Raw genomic sequence first — 19,833 nt, 5'->3', positions numbered from 1 at the left:
GCTGAAAAAAGGGAAGAAATATTGGATGCACAGTCCAAAGAATAAAGTGCAACCAGAGACTGATGAAATTACCAAACAAAGGTAGGAAAAATTATTTTATTTTCAATTTAGTGATCAAAATGTGTCCGTTTTGAGAATTTATAGATGCTGTCTATATTTTGCACTTTGGCCCCCTTTTACTAAACCGTAATTGCGGTTTTTAGCGCAGGGAGCCTAGAGCGTCGAAAATAGCATGGGGCATTCAGCGCAACTCCCTGCGCTAAAAAACACTATTGCGATTTGGTAAAATGAGAGGGGGTATATTTGTCTATTTTTGTATAGTTGTTACTGAGGTGACATTGCATAAATTCATCTGCCTTGACCTCTTTGAAAACCCGCGGAATATAAATGATAATTAACATTTTCTCTGCGTACAGTGTGCTTTGTGTTTTTAAAATTTTATTGTTGGTAGATCATTTTGACTTGGCCACAAAGGTAAGGGGGAAGGAGGGAGGGGAGCTGCTGAAAGACATCTAGTAATCCTTGCAGGCTTGACTGTGCAGGGAATTATTTTTGTAAAATCATGTTTTGTTATGTGACTGGCATTATTTAGACTTTAATTTCTATGAATGAATAGAATGAAAATGATATAAAATTACTTGCTTGTTTTTATGTGCATGCGCTGAAGGAAAGTGGAGAGAGAGTGGGCTGAGGACGCTGAAGTGAAATGCGGAAGAGAGAGTGGGGAGAAGACGCTGATTTATAAATTGACAATTGTACAGAATATTGTTTCTTTTTATACTTTAATATAATAAGTTTAATTTAAGGCTTGTGTAGATGGAATCAGGTGGTTTGTGGGAATGGGGACCGAGTTTACGGGGATTAGTCCAATAAAATGGTATTTTCTTATTTCTCATTATTTGTTTTATTTTTATTTGTTAATTTGTAAAGTGGTGATTGTTATGTATCAGTTTTTTCAAATTTACATCTATATTGTCTTTATATTTTGCACAGTATTAGAGGACATGTGTTACTGTTTTTGTGGTGTTGCATTGTATGCAGAGTCTGGTTTCTTGGCGGTTCAGTTTAACTTTTGTCTACATATTTCTATTTTTAGTTTATGATTATTCTATATTGGGCGAGGGTATATATCTGTTCTGTGTTTATGAAAAGAACATAGTTTTCAGTTGGCATTGACTGCAGGATCAATTGACTGTGCGGGATCTGGCTTGTTTAGTTTTACAATGTATGTATTGGTGTTCTAGTAGCTCACTGCAGTGTTTAAGATGCTGCCTTTTCCTAGGTACACTCTTGTTGTGCGATGTGTGGATTGTTACTAAAAATCATATTTTTCATATAGATGGGGGGGTGTCAAAAAATGATGGGCCCCGGGTATCACATATGCTAGGTACGCCACTGGTGGTAAAATAACACATCATAACAGTAGTATATCTGAGAGTACTGCAAGAACTTAGGGAAATTCTGGTAGCTCCACTGGCAGGAGTGGTACTGGAGGACTGGAGTAGGGCGGATATGGTTTGTAACAACTTTGATACTTACAAAAACTAGAATTTTAGATTTCAATTGCTTTTGCTGGATAGCATTACAAAATACTACATATGTCCTTGCTCTAAAGCTCATACATTACATTATTTTATGGTTCCAAGATAAGGACATAAAACATCACATATTAAAAAGAAAGTCATTGACAAAAAGTCATGGACAAAACTTATGTGAAAATTAGTTAAAATGCAATGATCTTTTTAAAGAAAAAAATGTGACAAAGTAAAAGTCATGATTAGAATTATTGTCCAGAATGATTCTTACCTTGAATCAATTATTTCTGGGTAGGAACAGACTCTCAGAGTTTTGGAGTTTGAACCAACAGCATACAAGGCACCACTTGGATGAAATGCTACAGCTCTGACAGCTTGTGTATCTTCCAAGGCAGTTAGACAAATGAACTGACTTTTGGATTTTTCAACCTGATATGTAAAAAAAAGAAAAGAAAAGAGAAACAAAACTAAAACACTTCTTACCTGTAACAAGTACTTTATAAGACACATTTCAGTCACACAGTAGTTTACATGATATGATTACTGCCAGTTGAATTCTTCCAGAAATTTCTGGAAAAGGTGAAAGCCTTGTACTTCCCATGTGTGATGAATCTTGAGCTAAAGCAGCCCTATTATTCCCTTCCATTCCATTCACTTAGCACTACCAAAAATTTCAGATTTTTAGGAATCATGTAGTCCTTGGAATTGGTTGTAGCTGAGGCAATTCATGAAAAGGGGCATATTTTAGATTTATTATTTTTACAGAAACAGGCAGTATGAACAGGGTGGGAAGCAAAGCTCTGTACTGAATCTATCTCATGGATCTACCACTTTTTTTTTTTTAAGATTCTTATTAGTAATCAACAATTTATAAAGACAAAATGAGATCAACAATATCTGATAAAAATACTCTGAGCTTTCCAATGAAACCTCAAGTAAACAAATTGAAAACATGTCATATTCAGATATTACAAATTAACATTAATTTCTTAATTGTTTTAAGGATTATTGTTCTCACCCATCCTTCTTACCTCCCCTCTAGGATTCCATCCCTTAAGAACATAAGATAGCTTTACTGGGTCAGACCAATGGTCCATCAAGCCCAGTAGCCCATTCTCACAGTGGCCAATCTGGGTCCTTAGTACCTGGCCAAAACCCAAGGAGTAGCAACATTCCATGCTACTGATCCAGGCAAGAAGTGGCTTCCCCCATGTCTTTCTCAATAACAGACTATGGACTTTTCCTCCAGGAAATTGTCCAAACCTTTCTTAAAACTAGCTATGCTTCTCTCCAATTCACCCTAAAAAAACGAAACCAATTTAGAATGGTGGCATTCCTTGCATAGTTCCAAGATAACCATACCTACTGCTTATTCCGTCCAACCCCCCCAACCATTCAAGAGGCTGAGATACTAATAATTCACACAAAAGTTGTATAGCAAATCACAAAAGTTCCCAAATCTTTTGAAAACATATCCACTTCTGTGGTTGATTCTATCCTTCTCTATATTGTTCCATAATCAGCATAGTATAAAGGAAGTTATGCCATTGTGTGACATTTGACATTGTAAATGACACCACTGAAGAGAATATGATACTTTCATTTGCCAAAATGAACGTGTAACATAGGAGGTCTTTTTTTGCTGTCTTAACAGCGTATGGCAATATAGCATAAGCAGCTAATAAAAACTGCACAACTGGGAGTCATATATCCAAAACTTATAGCACATAAGAGATCTTTCCACAATTTCTAGCTCATTGTGCATAGCCCCATTCTCTCAACATTTCTCACAGAACTTTACTCTCATTAGCGATGATCATTTTTGTGCACTGTGAAAAGAAATATGAGTCTGAAATATAAATTTGTAATTTTGTTCCGTCAGACTAGCTTTAATTAATTTTGGGGGTAGAGTTAATGCTAAATGTTTTAACAAGTCAGTAGTGATTTCTGCTCCTAAATCTCTTGATCAGGCCTCTCTGCCCACTTATTTAAAGCAATAGGTGTCTGATCTGCCCACAAAAATGTATACATAAAAGATATCTTAATGCCTCTATTACCTAATGATAAAGAGGTTCCTATCACATGCCTGGGTGTTTCTTCTGTCAGATCATTCACTGGACGTAATGAATATATGCAAATTGTTTTGTAGGTCCGGTGCAACGGATGGCCACCAGGATGGTCTTGGGGCTCAAGGATCTATCGTACGAGGAAAGGCTGAAAATTTTGCGGCTGTACTCACTCGAGGAATGTAGGGAGAGAGGAGACATGATCGAGACGTTTAAGTATATTACCGGCCGTATCGAGATGAAAGAAGAGATTCTCTTTCTCAAAGGACCCTCAGCCACAAGAGGGCATCCGCTCAAACTCAGGGGCGGGAAATTTCATGGCGACACCAGGAAATATTTCTTCACCGAGAGAATGGTTGATCCTTGGAACGAGCTCCCGGTGCAGGTGATCGAGGCAAACAGCGTGCAAGAATTTAAGAGCAAATGGGATGCCCATGTGGGATCCCTTAGAGGGTTAAGCCAAGGGAACCTGTCACCAGGAGTGGGATCCCTAGGACTTGGGGGTGGGTCAGTAGAGTAGGAAGACCTGATGGGCTATGGCCCTTATCTGCCGTCATCTTCTATGTTTCTAAGTTGATGATGTTGTGATGATCAGGCTACCAAGTCTAATAGTTTTAAACTCTTCATAAGGGTAATGGGTCCTGTTCCTTCCCAAGACAAGCATAGAACTCTTAAGGGGAAAGAAAATCTGGCACAGCGTGGGAAGGGGAGTAATCCTAGGGATTAATTTGCTTGTACCATGAACTTCACAACAAGCATAAAGGTTACACTAAGCAACTTCACTGTAGCCACCTTGGTAGCTGCTTAGCGGAGGCATGCAGTACAAAACTAGTGGTCAGTGGGCTTACCATTGATTGCTCACATAAGATGGGGTATGATGAGCCATGTCCATTAATCAAACATTCACTTGTCTAAGGTAGCATGTTTTACTATAGAGATCTAAATTGGGGAGAAGCAAATCCTTTATTTTTTTAGTATGTTAGCATATTATGATTAAAGCAAACATGACTCAACTTTCCCTAAGAATATTTGGAGGAATTCTGTGGCTAGATTGACAACTTTCTTTTTAAGATGTATTGTACTAGCCATTTTGGTAGTAATCTAATCTTCATTCTTATATACTACTATTATTATTATTAATATAGCATTGCCAGACGCACGCAGCGCTGTACAGTCACAAACAGTAAGAAAATAGTCCCTGCTCAAAAGAGCTTACAATCTAAACAGGCAAGACAGACAAACAGGATGTTATGGATACAGTTAAGGGGAACAATTAATCAGCTGGCTGGGTTGGAGGGCAGAGGAGTAGGGTTAAGGATTAAAAGCTATATACTGCATCTTCCCTTAAAAATAGAGCTCAATGCAGTTCACAAATGAGGAAGAGCAACATAATAAAACAAATCAGGAAATCAAGACTCAAAATATTTCTGAAAAAGTAACGCTAGCCTTACGAATAGAAAGAAGTAACCTATTCCACAAAGAAGTCGCAACATAAGCAAATGAATGTTCAATAGAAGTCTTTAGATTGACACCCTTAAAAAGATGGAAACATCAATGTATATATATATATATATATATATATATATATATATATATATATATATGGCTAGATCTATGTGTTATACTTCCTGAGAAAAGCTGAACAGACTTTTGAGGAAAGACCACAAAATACGTTAAAAACTAAACACAAGCATTTAAAATCTACTCTGGCCTGAAGTGGCAGCCAATGAAGGCTTTTCAAAAGAGGAGTAACAAGTTTGAACTTAGATGTGACAAAGATTAAACAAGCAACCATGTTCTGAATTAACGATAAATGTTTAAAGTACCTACACCCCTTCCATAATAAACCGGATTGCAGAAATCAAGTTGCAACAGAATAACAGATTGAACCAGAATCACAAAATGATGCATATCAAATAAGGGGCATACAGATTTTGAACAATGTAAACTAAAAAAAAATTCTAACCATTTTACTTGAGGTTGAAAAGAGAGAAGAATCTAAACTAATGCCAAGAACTTTTGAAGAATCAATTTGAGTCAATAATAATCAAATGTAGGATAACTTAGGGCTCCTTTTACTAAGCCACATTAGGGCTTTAACGCCCGGAATAGTGCATGCTAAATTGCTGCATGTGCTAGCAGGGCAGGATTAATTCGTCGAGGGCCCCTAGGCACAAAAGTACATTGGGCCCCCTGCCACGCCCCACCCCACCATGCGCCCAGGCGGAAACAGGAAGCTGCATCAGAGGGAAGCTTTGGGCAAGTAGCACCGCTTGCACAATTACAGTTCCCGTTGCCTTTCTTACCCGCGTTGCTTGCTTGTCTTACTTTCCGTCGATTGGGGGGGCTGCGTTGCCAATCGGGGAGGGGGGGCTGCATTGCTGATAGATGCTGGAGGGTCCCATTGCTGTTTGGAAAACCCAATGTTGATGTCCTCCTTCATCAGGCCCCCCTGACCATTTAGGGCCCTAGGCATGTGCCTACTTGGCCTATTGGTTAATCCTGCCCTGCGTGCTAGACCTTAATGCCACTCAAAGATTTTTCAAACTATTGTTTAAATTTATATCATGCTTTATGAAGCAGTTTATAGTACTTTTAAAAGACACAAGACAAGCATTGAGCTGGCGTTAGTTCTAGCCACATAGCACAGATTTAGCATGCACTACAAAGCTGCGTGCTCTAAAAACGCTAACGCAACTTAGTAAAAGGAGCCCTTAAATATCAGTTCAAATATTTTATTAATTTTTTATAACAGACAAAATACAACTGAGAACTATATAAAATATAACATATAAATAAAACATTGTGATATCATTGCCAGAAGGGAAGAAATACCGTATTTTCACGTAGATAACGCGCACCCGTGTAAAACGTGCTCATGGGTATAGTGCGCGGGAAACCGAAATATATGTTAAAAAAATTTTGTATATCGCGCACACCCGTATACCGCGCATGCTGCCCGACTCTCCCGTCGCCGCCCGGCTCTCCTTTTGCCCGCCCCGACTCTCCTCTGGCCACCCCGACTCTCCTTTGGCCGGCCCAACTCTCCTCTCCCCCTTGAAGTCCTGTCCCCACCCTGAAAGCCTGATGCCCCCCCCTGACATCCGATTCACCCCCCCCCCCGCAGGACCGCTCGCACCCCCACCCCGAAGGACCGCTCGCACGCACCCACACCCCCACCCTGAAGGACCGCTCGCACCCCCACAGCCTCCCGACCCCCCCCCACATCATGTAGAAGCTCCTACTGGTGTCCTGCTGCTTCCTCTTGGAGGTCCCTGCCCTTCTGTGAGCCCTGCGCCTGCGCTGCTTCCTCTTCCGGCGGTCCCGCCCTTTCTCTGACGTCAAGCCCTCTTGCCCCGCCGACTCCCCGACACGATCGGGGCAAGAGGGAGCTCAAGCCCTCTTGCCCCAGCCAACCGCGGCACTCCCGACACGATCAGGGCAAGAGGGAGCTCAAGCCCTCTTGCCCCCCCGACTCCCCAACTCCCCGACAATATCGGGCCAGGAGGGAGCCCAAGCCCTCCTAGCTCTGGCGAACCCCCCCGCTAGTTGTTCGGGCCAGGAGGGAGCCCAAACCCTCCTGGCCACGGCGACCCCCTACCCCCACCCCGCACTACATTACGGGCAGGAGGGATCCCAGGCCCTCCTGCCCTCGACGCAAACTCCCCTCCCCCCAACGACCGCCCCCCCCAAGAACCTCCGACCTCCCCCCCAGCCGACCCGCGACCCCCCTGGCCGACCCCCACGACACCCCCACCCCCCTTCCCCGTACCTTTGTGTAGTTGGCTGGACAAACGGGAGCCAAACCCGCCTGTCCGGCAGGCAGCCAACGACGGAATGAGGCCGGATTGGCCCATCCGTCCCAAAGCTCCGCCTACTGATGGGGCCTAAGGCGCCTGGGCCAATCAGAATAGGCCCGGGAGCCTTAGGTCCCTCCTGGGGGCGGGGCCTGAGGCACATGGGCCCAACCCGACCAATGTGCCCAAGGCCCCGCCCCCAGGAGGGACCTAAGGCTTCCGGGCCTATTCTGATTGGCCCAGGCGCCTTAGGCCCCACCAGTAGGCGGAGCTTTGGGACGGATGGGCCAATCCGGCCTCATTCTGTCGTTGGCTGCCTGCCGGACAGGCGGGTTTGGCTCCTGTCTGTCCGGCCAACTACACAAAGGTACGGGGAAGGGGGGTGGGGGGGTCGGCCAGGGGGGTCGCGGGTCGGCTGGGGGGGTGGTCATTGGGGGGAGGGGGGTTTGCGTCGAGGGCAGGAGGGCCTGGGATCCCTCCTGCCCGTAATGTAGTGCGGGGTGGGGGTAGGGGGTCGCCGTGGCCAGGAGGGTTTGGGCTCCCTCCTGGCCTGAACAACTAGCGGAGGGGGGGGGGGGTCGCCAGGGCCAGGAGGACTTGGGCTCCCTCCTGGCCCAATATTGTCGGGGAGTTGGGGAGTCGGCGGGGCAAGAGGGCTTGGGCTCCCTTTTGCCCCAATCGTGTCGGGGAGTCGGGGGGCAAGAGGGCTTGAGCTCCCTCTTGCCCCGATCGTGTCGGGGGTGCCGCGGTTGGCTGGGGCAAGAGGGCTTGAGCTCCCTCTTGCCCCGATCGTGTCGGGGAGTCGGCGGGGCAAGAGGGCTTGACGCCAAAGAAAGGGCGGGACCGCCGGAAGAGGAAGCAGCGCAGGAGCAGGGCTCACAGAAGGGCCGGGACCGACAAGAGGAAGCAGCAGGACACCGGTAGGAGCTTCTACATGATGGGGGGGAGTTTGGGAGGCTGTGGGGGTGCGAGCGGTCCTTCAGGGTGGGGGTGCGTGTGAGCGGTCCTTCGGGGTGGGGGTGCGAGCGGTCCTGCGGGGGGGGGGGGTGAATCGGACATCGGGGGGGGGCATCAGGCTTTTAGGGTGGGGACAGGTCTTCAAGGGGGAGAGGAGAGTCGGGGCGGGCGAAAGGAGTGTCGGGGTGGCCAGAGGAGAGTCGGGGCGGGCGAAAGGAGAGCCGGGCGGCGACGGGAGAGTCGGGCAGCATGCGCGATATACGGGTGTGCGCGGTATACAAAATTTTTTTTACATATATTTCAGTTTCCCGCGCGCTATGCACAGATGTCACAGCCTGAACCATCATAAGTATCATTACCCTAGATACTTATAAACCTATGATATCTTCTTTTTATACTTGGGAACTTGAAACCACTGGCCACCTCCTCGGAAAAGATATGAAAAATTGATGAAGAAAAATAAGATTAAGTAATTTTTCTCTGAAAATAGAATGTCTGAAGAGAGAAAAAAAAGGGGATTTGGAAAAGCAACCTGCTGGCAACAATCATATAAAAAAAGAAATAAGAGTTGGCTTACTGATGACGTAAAAAAGAAATAGAGCTTGGAAAGTGCCAAAACCTAACTAGAAGAAAACAAAGGATTTCATAGCTGAAGTCAAAGAAAAACATTTTCAGCAGTTCTACAATGCTGTATCAGAAAGATGGGTTTGATGGTTCTGGTAGATAAAAATAAGCCACGGAAACTACTGTCAAGGGCAGTGAAAGATTTCTTGCCTTTGCAGAAGGTTTATAAAAATCTATCCATTTGGAATCAGGTGCAATCAGGGGGGCAGAAAGGGAGGGTGTCTGTGTGTGACCAAGTTGAATTTATTTGTTTTCATAGAATTAACACCCCTCCCTCACTTACCTCTTCACCTTTTGCCTTAGTTTGAATTCCAGAAAAATCCCTGGAAATTGGCTGAACAAGAAGATCCATCTTTGCACTGTAACAATAAACCAGACAGCAATAAATGTATTTGTTTAAGATCACTCAGTTGTATTTATCTCATGACATTTAGGTTGTATGTTTGTTGGATTCATTACTCTCTATGGGTTATACGAAGGTCCTGATTAGATGCAATTCCACAGCCACATGATAAGTGAAAAAAAATCCAGTCCTTCCTACAGAATTTCCCTTCCCCATGGGTAGGTGGGATATGGTAGCGGCAGGAGTCTTGGATTCAGCAATTATAGTTCTTTTAATCCTCTCTTCTTCCAGATCCAGATTTCTGAGGAGCAGGATAAAGACATCAGTGGTGCAGTGCCTTAGGGAACATTCTCTTCCTTTGCTTCCAAACTTGGTGTGTTGCACTTTGAACCGTAGTACGTTAAAGTGTACCACAGGTTCAGAGCACAACCACTCTAGACAGCAGAGGATGACACTGTCCTAAGAGAAGTGTCAGATCAAAGGTCCATCTAGCCTAGCATCTTCTTTCTGACAGTAGCCAATCCAAGTCACAAGAACCTGACAGCATCCAAGTAGTAGCAAGATTCCAGGGATAAGCAGTGGCTTTCCTCAGGTCCGCTTTAGTAATAATGTATGGACTTTTCTTCCAGAAGTTGTCCAAATATTTTTTAAAATAAAGCTATAGTATATTAGCTGCTTTTACCAGTCCTCTGGCAACAGGTTACAGAGCTTATTGTGAATTGAGTGAAAAAAAGATTTTCTCTTATTTATTTAAAAAAGTACTTTTCAATAACTTCATGGATTTTATAAATATCATTTCTTCTCAGCTATCTCTTTTTCAAGCTAAAGAGCCCCCAACCTCTCTAGCCTTTTCTCATGTGAGTGTCATTCCATCCCACTTATCATTTTGGTCACCCTTTGTACCTTTTCTAATTCTTTGATATCTTTGAAATGCAGTGACCAGAACTGTACACAATATTCATGGTGTAAAGGCATCATGGGATGATTAGAATTTTTTTTATTATTATTCTCAATTCCTTTCCTAAATTATGTTTGCTTTTTTGGGCAACCACTGCACATTGAACAGAAGATTTCAGTGTTGTCCATAGTGGCACCTAGATTCTTTTCTACGGTGGCGACTCCTAATGTAGAACCATGTATCATGTATCTACCATGTATCTATACATGTATCTACCATGCATCATGTAACTATAATTCGGAATATTCTTTCCTATATACATCACTTCATACTTGTCTGCATGAAATTTAATCTGTCATTTGGCTGCCCAGTCTTTCGGTCTCCCATGGTCCTCCTGTATTTTCTTACAATCCGTATGCAATCTTACAACTTTGAGTAATTTTTGTGTCAAATCTACAAATTTGATCACTCACTATTCCCATCTCCAGATCATTTATAAATATGTTACAATGCACTGGGCCCAGTACAGATTCCTTCAGTACTCCACTATTCACTTTCCTCAACTTAGAATAGAGAGTTAAATGGCAAATTCTCTTATATTTTAACCAATTTCCAATCCAACAGGATATAGATCCCTATCCTATAGATGTTTTTTAAACTCAGGAGGGACTGTCAAAAACTTTCTGAAAATCTAGATACACTAAGGGACTATTCTCTCAAACTGCGCTAGCAGTTTTTAGTACAGAGAGCTACGCTGAATGGGCCACGCTGCTCCCGACTTTCATAGGAACTCTATGAGTGTCGGGAGCGCAGGCCATTTAGCGCGGCTCACCATGCTACAAACTGCTAGCAGTTTGATAGAACCTTTGTTCATGTCTTCAAAAAATATAGCAAACTGGTGAGGCAAGAATTCTCTCAGTTAGATTCAAATTGACTCTGTCCCATTAAAAATCTATCTATGTTCAATAAATTTTGTTCTTTATAGTAGCTTCTATTATTTTGCCCAGCACCAAGGTTAGACTTACTAATCTAATTTCTAAGATCACTCTAGAGCCTTTTCCCAAAATTATCAGTAAGATCCTATTCCCTCCAAATAAAAGGACCATATAAACCAGTGGTCTCACTCTCAAACTCAAACCATTTGCAGGGCCACATTTTGGATTTGTAGGTACTTGGAGGGCCTCAGTAAAAAATAGCTAATGTCTTATTAAAGAAATGATATTTTTGCATTAGGTAAAACTCTTTATAGTTTATAAATCTTTCCTTTTGGCTAAGTCTTAATAATAATATTGTAATTTATAGCTAAAGAGACATATGATCAAGAAACTTTTATTTTACTTTTGCGATTATGATAAACATACCGAAGGCCTCAAAATAGTACCTGGCGGGCTGCATATGGCCCCCGGGCCATGGGTTTGAGACCACTGATATAAACCAAGAGCAGAACAAAATGACAGAAAATAAAATTTTGAAAGATTAAAAAATATGTATGCAAATATATGAAAATGTACCACATTGTGCTACAGAATCTTGAAAAAGATTCACAAGAAATCTGGGGCTGTGAATATATGTAATTTATTAAAGGCTCCTTTTACAAAGCTGTGGTAGAGGTTTCTACTACAGGCTAGCAAGGTAAATGCTCTGACATTCATAGAAATAGTGTCGGAGCATTTATCTTGCCAGTTCACAGTAAAAACCTCTACCTCAGCTTTGTAAAAGCTAGCATAAATTTGTCTGCAGCAGATACCATGTGGAAAACATTCCAAACACCGTTAGTGCAGTATTTTTCTTGATTTCATTTCCTGAGGTTGCTCTTAAACACATGAAATTTAATTGTAAGCAAATTTAAATGAAATAGCAAGAGAATAAAAAGGATTCTTATGGGTTGCAAAATATGGTAATTTTCTGTACATTTCTGTCAAGACTTGTGTGTGCACATAAAAATGTCCTCAAACACTCTCCAGCCTCTTTAGTCAGGCTTTCGCACACTGCATTCCACGGAAACTGCCCTTACTAAAGTTTCCAATGATCTGTTCTTGGCCAGATCCAAAAGCCTCTACTCCATCTTCATCCTTCTTGATCTGTCTGCCGCCTTTGATACTGTTGATTATCACCTACTCCTTGATATGCTATCCTTGTTGGGATTCCAGGGTTCTGCTCTCTGGTTGTTTCCTCTCTCCCATCATACTTTCAGTGTATGCAGCAGTGGTTCCTCCTCCATAGCCATCCCACTATCAATTGGTGTACCTCAAGGCTCTGTCCTGTGACCATTCCTTTTCTCAATCTACACTTGATCACTTGGAGCACTGATCTCCTCCCACAGCTTCCAGTATCACCTCTATGCTGACGACTCTCAGATCTATCTCTCCGTGCCAAATATCTCTAATGAAACCCAAAACAGAGTCTCAGCCTGTCTGTCTGACATTGTCACCTGGATGTCTCACTACCATCTAAAATTGAATATGGCTAAAATAGAGCTGCTCATCTTCCCACCTAAACCCACCTCTCCACTTCTCTTGTTCTCTGTGGACAACGCTCTCATCCTTCCTGTTTTATCTTATCATAATCTCAGGGTCATCTTTGACTCTTCTTTCTCTTGCACCGCCCAGATACAACATATTGCTAAAACCTGCCACTTCTTTCTCTATAATATTTCCTCTACTTCTTCCTCTATAATTCGACCCTTCCTCTTTGAGCACACTACCAAAACACTTATCCACACCATCATTACTTCGCGCTTAGACTACTGCAACTAAGGCCTTACGCTTAGCCATCTTACTCCCCTCCAATCTATTCAGAATTCGGCTGCATGACCCATATTCTGGGAGAGCCACTATACTTGTGTTACCCCTCTCCTAAATTCACATCATTGGCCTCCCATCCGTTTCCGAATACAATTCAAATTCCTCTTACTAACCTACAAATGCACTCATTCAATTGCCTCTTACTATCTTCTCTTCACTTATCTCTCCCCTATGTTTCCCCCCGTGAGTTCCACTCAGCTGATAAGTCCCTTCTATCTGTGCTCTTTTCTTCAACTGCCAACTCCGTCCCTTCTACCTTGCTGCACCTTATGCTTGGAACAAGCTGCCCAAATCCCTACAGTGGGCTCAATCTCTGGCAGTGTTCAAGGGCCAGTTAAAAGCCCCCCTTTCAACTCCTTGGACATGCACAATAGGTTGCTTCCAAAGGCTTCCAGAAGAATACTGGGGAGTACCTGCCATACTAGGCTCCATCTGATAACATCATTCATCAATGTGGAGATATCATCCTGCTTGTCCTCAGAGAAAATTCCAGTTTAATAGCAAAAAATTAGCAAATAGAGGCAGGAAGAGGCAGTTACCTACATAAGTTGTTATTAGGAGTGCTACTTTTACACCCTCTATATTCTTATGATTTTCTTTTTTTATTTATTCAATTATGAATTTTTTTTGTAACTCATCTAGATTCATTTTAGCTGGACCTGGCAAAATAGAAGTATGTTTTTTTGCCAGGTACGTGTGACCTGGATTGGCAACTGTGGAAACAGGATACGCTAAAATGACCCAGTATGGCTGTTTTTTGGGGGTTTTGTTTTTTTTTTAACTTTATTTAAGTCAACTGGAAGCATGGTACAGGCAAAAACAATATAGCACATAGCAAACACAGCATAAAATACAAAGACAAAGCGCAACCGAACAACAGTAAAGTGAAGGTATCCAAAAACAATCTGCACCAGCCTCGAGTAGACCCTTTGTGGGCATGACCAATTGCTTCTAGGCTTTGACAAGAGCTAGCCTGTCTACTCTGACTATATGTACAAGCAAGCATTTCTCCTTTGGCTCGTACACCATGATATCATGTGATCTTTCCATCTATCCAGATCCTCCCAAAACCTTTTAAGCAAAGGTGGGTAGTTAGCCTGAAAAAGTAGTTTAGGGTATGCTATTAAGTTTATGCCCAAGTATAGTATATACAAAGGGTTGCTGAAACGTTCTCAGCCCAACCAAGAAAAGAATGACATAAAGGGATGTTGCTTTTTCAGCAATTCTACCATCCACTGTTCTACGTATATTTTTAATATATCTGACATGGACATATTAGTCTTGAATTCTGATAGCTTCTCCTTCCATATTCGCGGGGGTTAGGGGCAGAGCAGGCCCGCAAATATGGAAAAATCATGAATAACTTTAGGGCCGACTGACCATACCCCGGCCTCCCTCTTGTCTGCTGGACCTCACTTTTTAAAGCCTGGTGGTCTAGTGGTGAAGCGGGGCTGAAGCGATCTTCCTACGCTTCTGCCCCATGCAGACTTGGGAACAAAAATGGCAGTACAAACTGATTCATATAGAACCCGTTGATATGCAGACACGAGTCAGGATTTGTATATAACAATCATATCCAAGTTAGAAACTCATTCCTTTTCTCCCCCCTCCAATGTGGCATACATAAAAGCTCACTTTATCCTATCAAATGCCTTTTCAGCATCTATAGAGAGCACAAGGGAGAGTATGTTATTATGCTGTGCTTCCCAGATTAGTTGCAGCACTCCAAATACTATCAAATATCTGCCTTCCTTCTATAAAGCCAGACTGATGCAGAGTATGGCTGTTCTTATGTTATGTTCTTATGATTAAATTAAAAAAAAAATTAAAACTCCAAGCATAGGGTATATACACTAATTTGCATCTCCTTCAGAGCAGGTATAAATTCGGCCACTTCTAGGAGATCACTGCACAAGTCTGTTTTATAAGTGTCTATGTTGCCTTTATAAGCTAGGTGTAAGTTAGCTGCCCTGATAGGCCCACTAACCCCACATCCATTTTCTCACAAATATATATAGCATGACACTAGCATCTCAGAGATAGTTATCCAGCCTTTTGTACATATTGCAGACAGATACCTTTTTGTTTTTTAGTTTTGATGGGCACTTACTAATTCTTAAAGACAAGAATTAAAACATTTTAAAAAAACACACCATAAAATGGGAGCTATTGATTTGGAATAAAATTGTAATGCATAGTCTGACAGCTGGACAAAATGTTACTAAATTCTTACGTTTGATTGCCACTAATTGGTGATTCATCAGGAAAAGGTATACGATTTCCAGAAGCATGTTTACGAGGCGTGCTTGAGCTAGTTCCTTGATTTTCAGCAAGTACCTTCTGCTGAATATCAGGTCGGGATAAACAGTTTGTTCCTGTAGTACTACTTGACATGTTCCCTTTATTTCCATTACATTGCTGGTTAAGATTTGGTACTTCATTTCCAAGATTCTCAATACCTACATTCAATTCTCCAAGCTTCTGAATTGACCTGCGAAGAAAACCAAAAAATATATATGGTAAAATTATAAAACTATATTGCACAACCTATTAACACAGAAACCTAAAACAGATACAGTTTACTATTCTTTACCCACCATAAGGAAAAAAAAATTTCTAGCTTAGCAGCCATTTTGTATGACATTAACTGCAGGTACAAATAAGCTCCTGATTCATCTTCACCCATAGGCATTGGAACAGGGGAAGGGAGAGTCACAGGTGCCATGGCACCCCCAAATTTTGCTATCCTTCCTCTCTTCCCGTGAAGCCTTTAGGTCTGTAACGTTGTTTCTGCTGGATGGTGACTCTAGGAACTACATCACCGGCATCGCATGACTGGCTGGCAAGGGGCCTTGAGCATATTCAAGACCAGCCAGCTTCCATCCTCTTTGAAACAGAAAGTTTAGATGGGGCAGGAACTGGCCAGCCTTCACCATGTTCAGATGCTCAAGGCCTTGTACCAGACTAGTCAAGGGATGCCTCTGTTGGACCTACTAGAGTCGCTGCCCTATGGCTACCCCGATACCAGCTTCTGTAGCCTTTTCTTCACTCTCGGAATACCCAGCAACTAGTTGTGATTATCTACCTGCTCCAGTCCTGCCAACAGGTAAGCCCACCTTTCTTTTTAGTAACCATAGATTACAGATGAAAGGGCAGAATGAGATGGTAGATGCTGAATGGATGGGCAGAGTGAGACAGCAGATGCAGCAAAAAATAAAAATCTGCAATGCCATCTTCCCCCCAGGAATTCTCATATACTAAAAACTCAAGTGGCTCTCTTATGGGTCCTCTTTCACAACCTCTCACTCAAAAGCATCAAATCCAGTTAAAAGTTACCATATGCTAGGGTCCACCTTTGGTGTCAGCATCCCAAGAAAAAGATCTGGGTGTCATAGTTATTACACTGAAACCTTCTGCCCAATGTACAGCGGCAGTTGCAGCTAAAAAAGTAAACAAGATGCTAGGAATTATTAGAAAAGGGATGATAAACAAGACTAACCTTGAGTACTGCGTTCAATTCTGGTTGCCTTATCTCAAAAAAGATATAGTGGAATTAGAAAAGGTTCAAAGAAGAGCAAGCAGGATGATAAAGGAGATGGAACTCTTCTTGTATGAGGAAAGACTAAAGAGGTTAGGGTTCTTCAGCTTGGAAAAGAGAGGGCTGAAGGGAGATATGACTGAAGTCTACAAAATCCTGTGTGGTGTAGAATGGGCACAAGTGGATCGATTTTTTTACTCCATCAAAAATTACAAAGACTAGGGGACATTCGATAAAGCTACAGGAAAATACTTTTAAAACCAATAGGAGGAAATATTTTTTCACTCAGAGAATAGTTAAGCTGTGGAACGCATTTTGCCAAAGGATGTGGTTAACATAGCTAGTTTGAAAAAAGGGTCTGACCCAGTAAGGCTATTCTTATATTTTTGTGTAATGCTCACTCATGCCTGCTCTGGGACTGCTATTTTGAAAAATGATATTTTCTTGATCCTTAGCAGTAATTTCCAAATACTGATAAGCATCAAGTGCCACTAATTTTCAAGATGGCAACACCCGAGCAGTAGAAAATATGATCACTCTTACTCTGTAATGGATTTGGAACTGTGGAATCCAGTCAGGGTCAGTAAAGCACAGTTACTTACCGTAACAGGTGTTATCCAGGGACAGCAGGCAGATATTCTCAACATGTGAGTAACGTCACCGACGGAGCCCCCTAGCGGACGTTTTCGCAAGCAGACTTGCTTGAAGAACTTCAAGCTTACAAGCATGTGCTCGTGTCCCTCCCGCTCGACCTAGGACATGCGTCTCCTCAGCGTGGCCTCAGTTTAGATAGCTAACAAAGAAGCCAACCACAGGGAGGTGGGTGGGTTGCGAGAATATCTACCTGCTGTCCCTGGATAACACCTGTTATGGTAGGTAACTGTGCTTTATCCCAGGACAAGCAGGCAGCATATTTTCAACATGTGGGAGACCTCCAAGCTAACCAGAATGGGATGGAAGGAGAGTTGGCAATTTAGGAGAACAGATTTTGCAAAACGGATTGGCCAAAATGGTCATCACGCCTGGAGAAAGTATCCAAACAGTAGTGTAAGGTAAACGTATGAACCGAGGACCAAGTGGCAGCTTTACAGATTTCCTCAAGCGGGGTAGAGCAGAGTAAAGCAACAGACGCCACCATCGCTCTGACCTTGTGGCCTGTGACTCAACCCGGCAGGGAGAGACCAGCCTGAGCGTAACAGAAAGAGATACAAGCGGACAACCAGTTAGAAATGGTCCACTTAGAAACAGAGCGACCCAAGCGATCAAGATCGAAAAAGAGGAACAGCTGGGGAGCAGAACGATGAGGAGCAGTGCGCTGCAAGTAGAAGGCCAGCGCACGCTTACAATCAAGAGAATGCAGAGCCACTTCTCCAGGGTGAGAATGGGGCTTTGGAAAAAACACAGGAAGAACAATGGATTGGTTGATGTGAAACTCAAAAACAACCTTAGGCAAGAACTTAGGATGGGTACGGAGAACCACCTTATCATGATGGAAGACCGTGAAAGGTGGGTCCGCAACCAAGGCTTGAAGCTCACTGACCCGACAGGCAGAAGTGAGAGCAATAAGAAACACAACTTTCCAAGTAAGAAACTTCAAGTGAGTCCGCGCAAGCGGCTCGAATGGGGGTTTCATCAAGCTAGTAAGGACCACGTTAAGATCCCAAACCACCGGAGGAGGTTTAAGGGGCGGATGAACGTGGAAAAGGCCTTTCATGAAGTGGGAAACCACAGGATGAACAGAGATAGGCTTCCCGTCAATCGGCTGATGAAAAGCAGCAATGGCACTAAGGTGGACTCGAACCAAAGAGGACTTGAGTCCAGCGCCAGACAAGTGTAACAGATAATCCAGGACAGCAGATAAGGAGGCAGACAGCGGCTCCTGCTGTCGAGTAGCACACCAGGAAGAAAAGCTGGTCCACTTCTGATGATAACATTGGCGAGTAGACTCCTTCTGAGACACCTCCAGGACGTCCAGCACAGGCTGAGAGAACTGGAACGAGGGCATTAAGTCTCGATGAACCAAGCTGTTAAGTGCAGAGACTGAAGGTTGGGATGAAGTAGAGAACCTCGACTCTGCGTAAGCAGAGAAGGAAAAACAGGCAGAAGAAGAGGCTCCCTGGAACTGAGTTGCAACAGAAGGGAGAACCACGGCTGTCAGGGCCACCGAGAAGCTATCAGAATCATGGTGGTACTCGTGGACTTGAGCTTGCCGAGAGTCTTCAGAATCAGAGGGAATGGAGGGAACGCATACAGAAACAGGTTCGTCCAGTCCAGCAGAAAAGCATCCGCCTCGAATCTCAGAGGGGTGTAAACCCTGGAGCAGAAGCGGGGCAACTTGTGATTGAGAGGGGACGCAAACAGATCAAAGTACGGAGTCCTCCAACGAGCAAACACTTGAGACAGGGTCAAGGAATAGATGGACCACTCGTGAGGCTGCAGATGACTCAACCTGTCCGCCAGATAATTGTGCTGGCCCTGAATGTAGACCGCTCAAAGGAATATGTTGCGGCGGATGGTCCAATCCCAGAGCCACATTGCCTCTTGGCAAAGGGACAGGGACCCCGTGCCCCCTTGTTTGTTGATATAATACATGGCGACCTGGTTGTCCGTGCGGATCAGCACCACTCGGTCGCGAAGCAGGTGACAAAAAGCCTTTAGGGCGAGGAAAATCGCTCGAAGCTCCAGCAGATTGATGTGACAAAAGGCAGTCGGCACTGGACCAAAGACCCTGAGTGTGAAGACTGTCCAGATGAGCCCAAGCATAGGTTGACGAGTCCATTGTGAGGACCTTCTGCGGAGGGAGGGCATGAAACTGAAAACCTCTGGAAAGATTGGAAGAGAGCATCCACCAATGGAGAGACTTCTTCAACAAAGGAGTCATGACAATGAGTCGCGAGACAGGATCTCGATCCTGGTTTCATTGGGACGTAAGAGTCCATTGTGGAATGCGGAGGTGAAGTCTGGCAAAAGGAGTCATATGAACCGTAGAGGCCATGTGACCTAGGAGGACCATCAGGAACCGAGCCGGGGCTGAGGACAGATGGGCCACCCTCTGGCATAAGCGAACAAGGGCCTCTTGACAAGGCCGAGGCAAGAAGAAGCGGAGACGAACCGTGTCCTGAACCGCTCCGATGAATTCCAGAGACTGGGACGGACAGAGGTGGGACTTGGGGAAGTTCACCTCAAAGCCGAGACTCTGAAGGAGCAAGATGATCTGATTCGTCGCTCGCAGAACTTCGTGGCGCGAGGATGCTTTGATCAACCAGTCGTC

At 43.6% G+C, this 19,833-nt stretch overlaps 1 protein-coding gene across 5 annotated transcripts in view; it reads right to left on the bottom strand.

Annotated features, from left to right (window-relative positions):
- WDR47 (WD repeat domain 47) overlaps positions 1–19,833 on the bottom strand; it is a 104,273-nt gene that overhangs the window by 23,897 nt on the left and 60,543 nt on the right. For all 5 annotated transcript variants that reach the window (XM_033916863.1, XM_033916860.1, XM_033916861.1 and 2 more), the window contains exons 8-10: positions 15,258–15,515; positions 9,263–9,338; positions 1,807–1,964 (exon numbers count right to left, since the gene is read on the bottom strand). In XM_033916863.1, coding sequence (XP_033772754.1) covers positions 1,807–1,964; positions 9,263–9,338; positions 15,258–15,515 — 492 coding nt within the window. The remainder of the gene's footprint in view (positions 1–1,806; positions 1,965–9,262; positions 9,339–15,257; positions 15,516–19,833) is intronic.

Source organism: Geotrypetes seraphini, chromosome 12 (assembly GCF_902459505.1).
Source record: "Geotrypetes seraphini chromosome 12, aGeoSer1.1, whole genome shotgun sequence".
NCBI lineage: Eukaryota > Metazoa > Chordata > Amphibia > Gymnophiona > Dermophiidae > Geotrypetes > Geotrypetes seraphini.
Note: the sequence above shows the minus strand (reverse complement) of the source record. Positions and strands in the feature narration are given on the sequence as shown.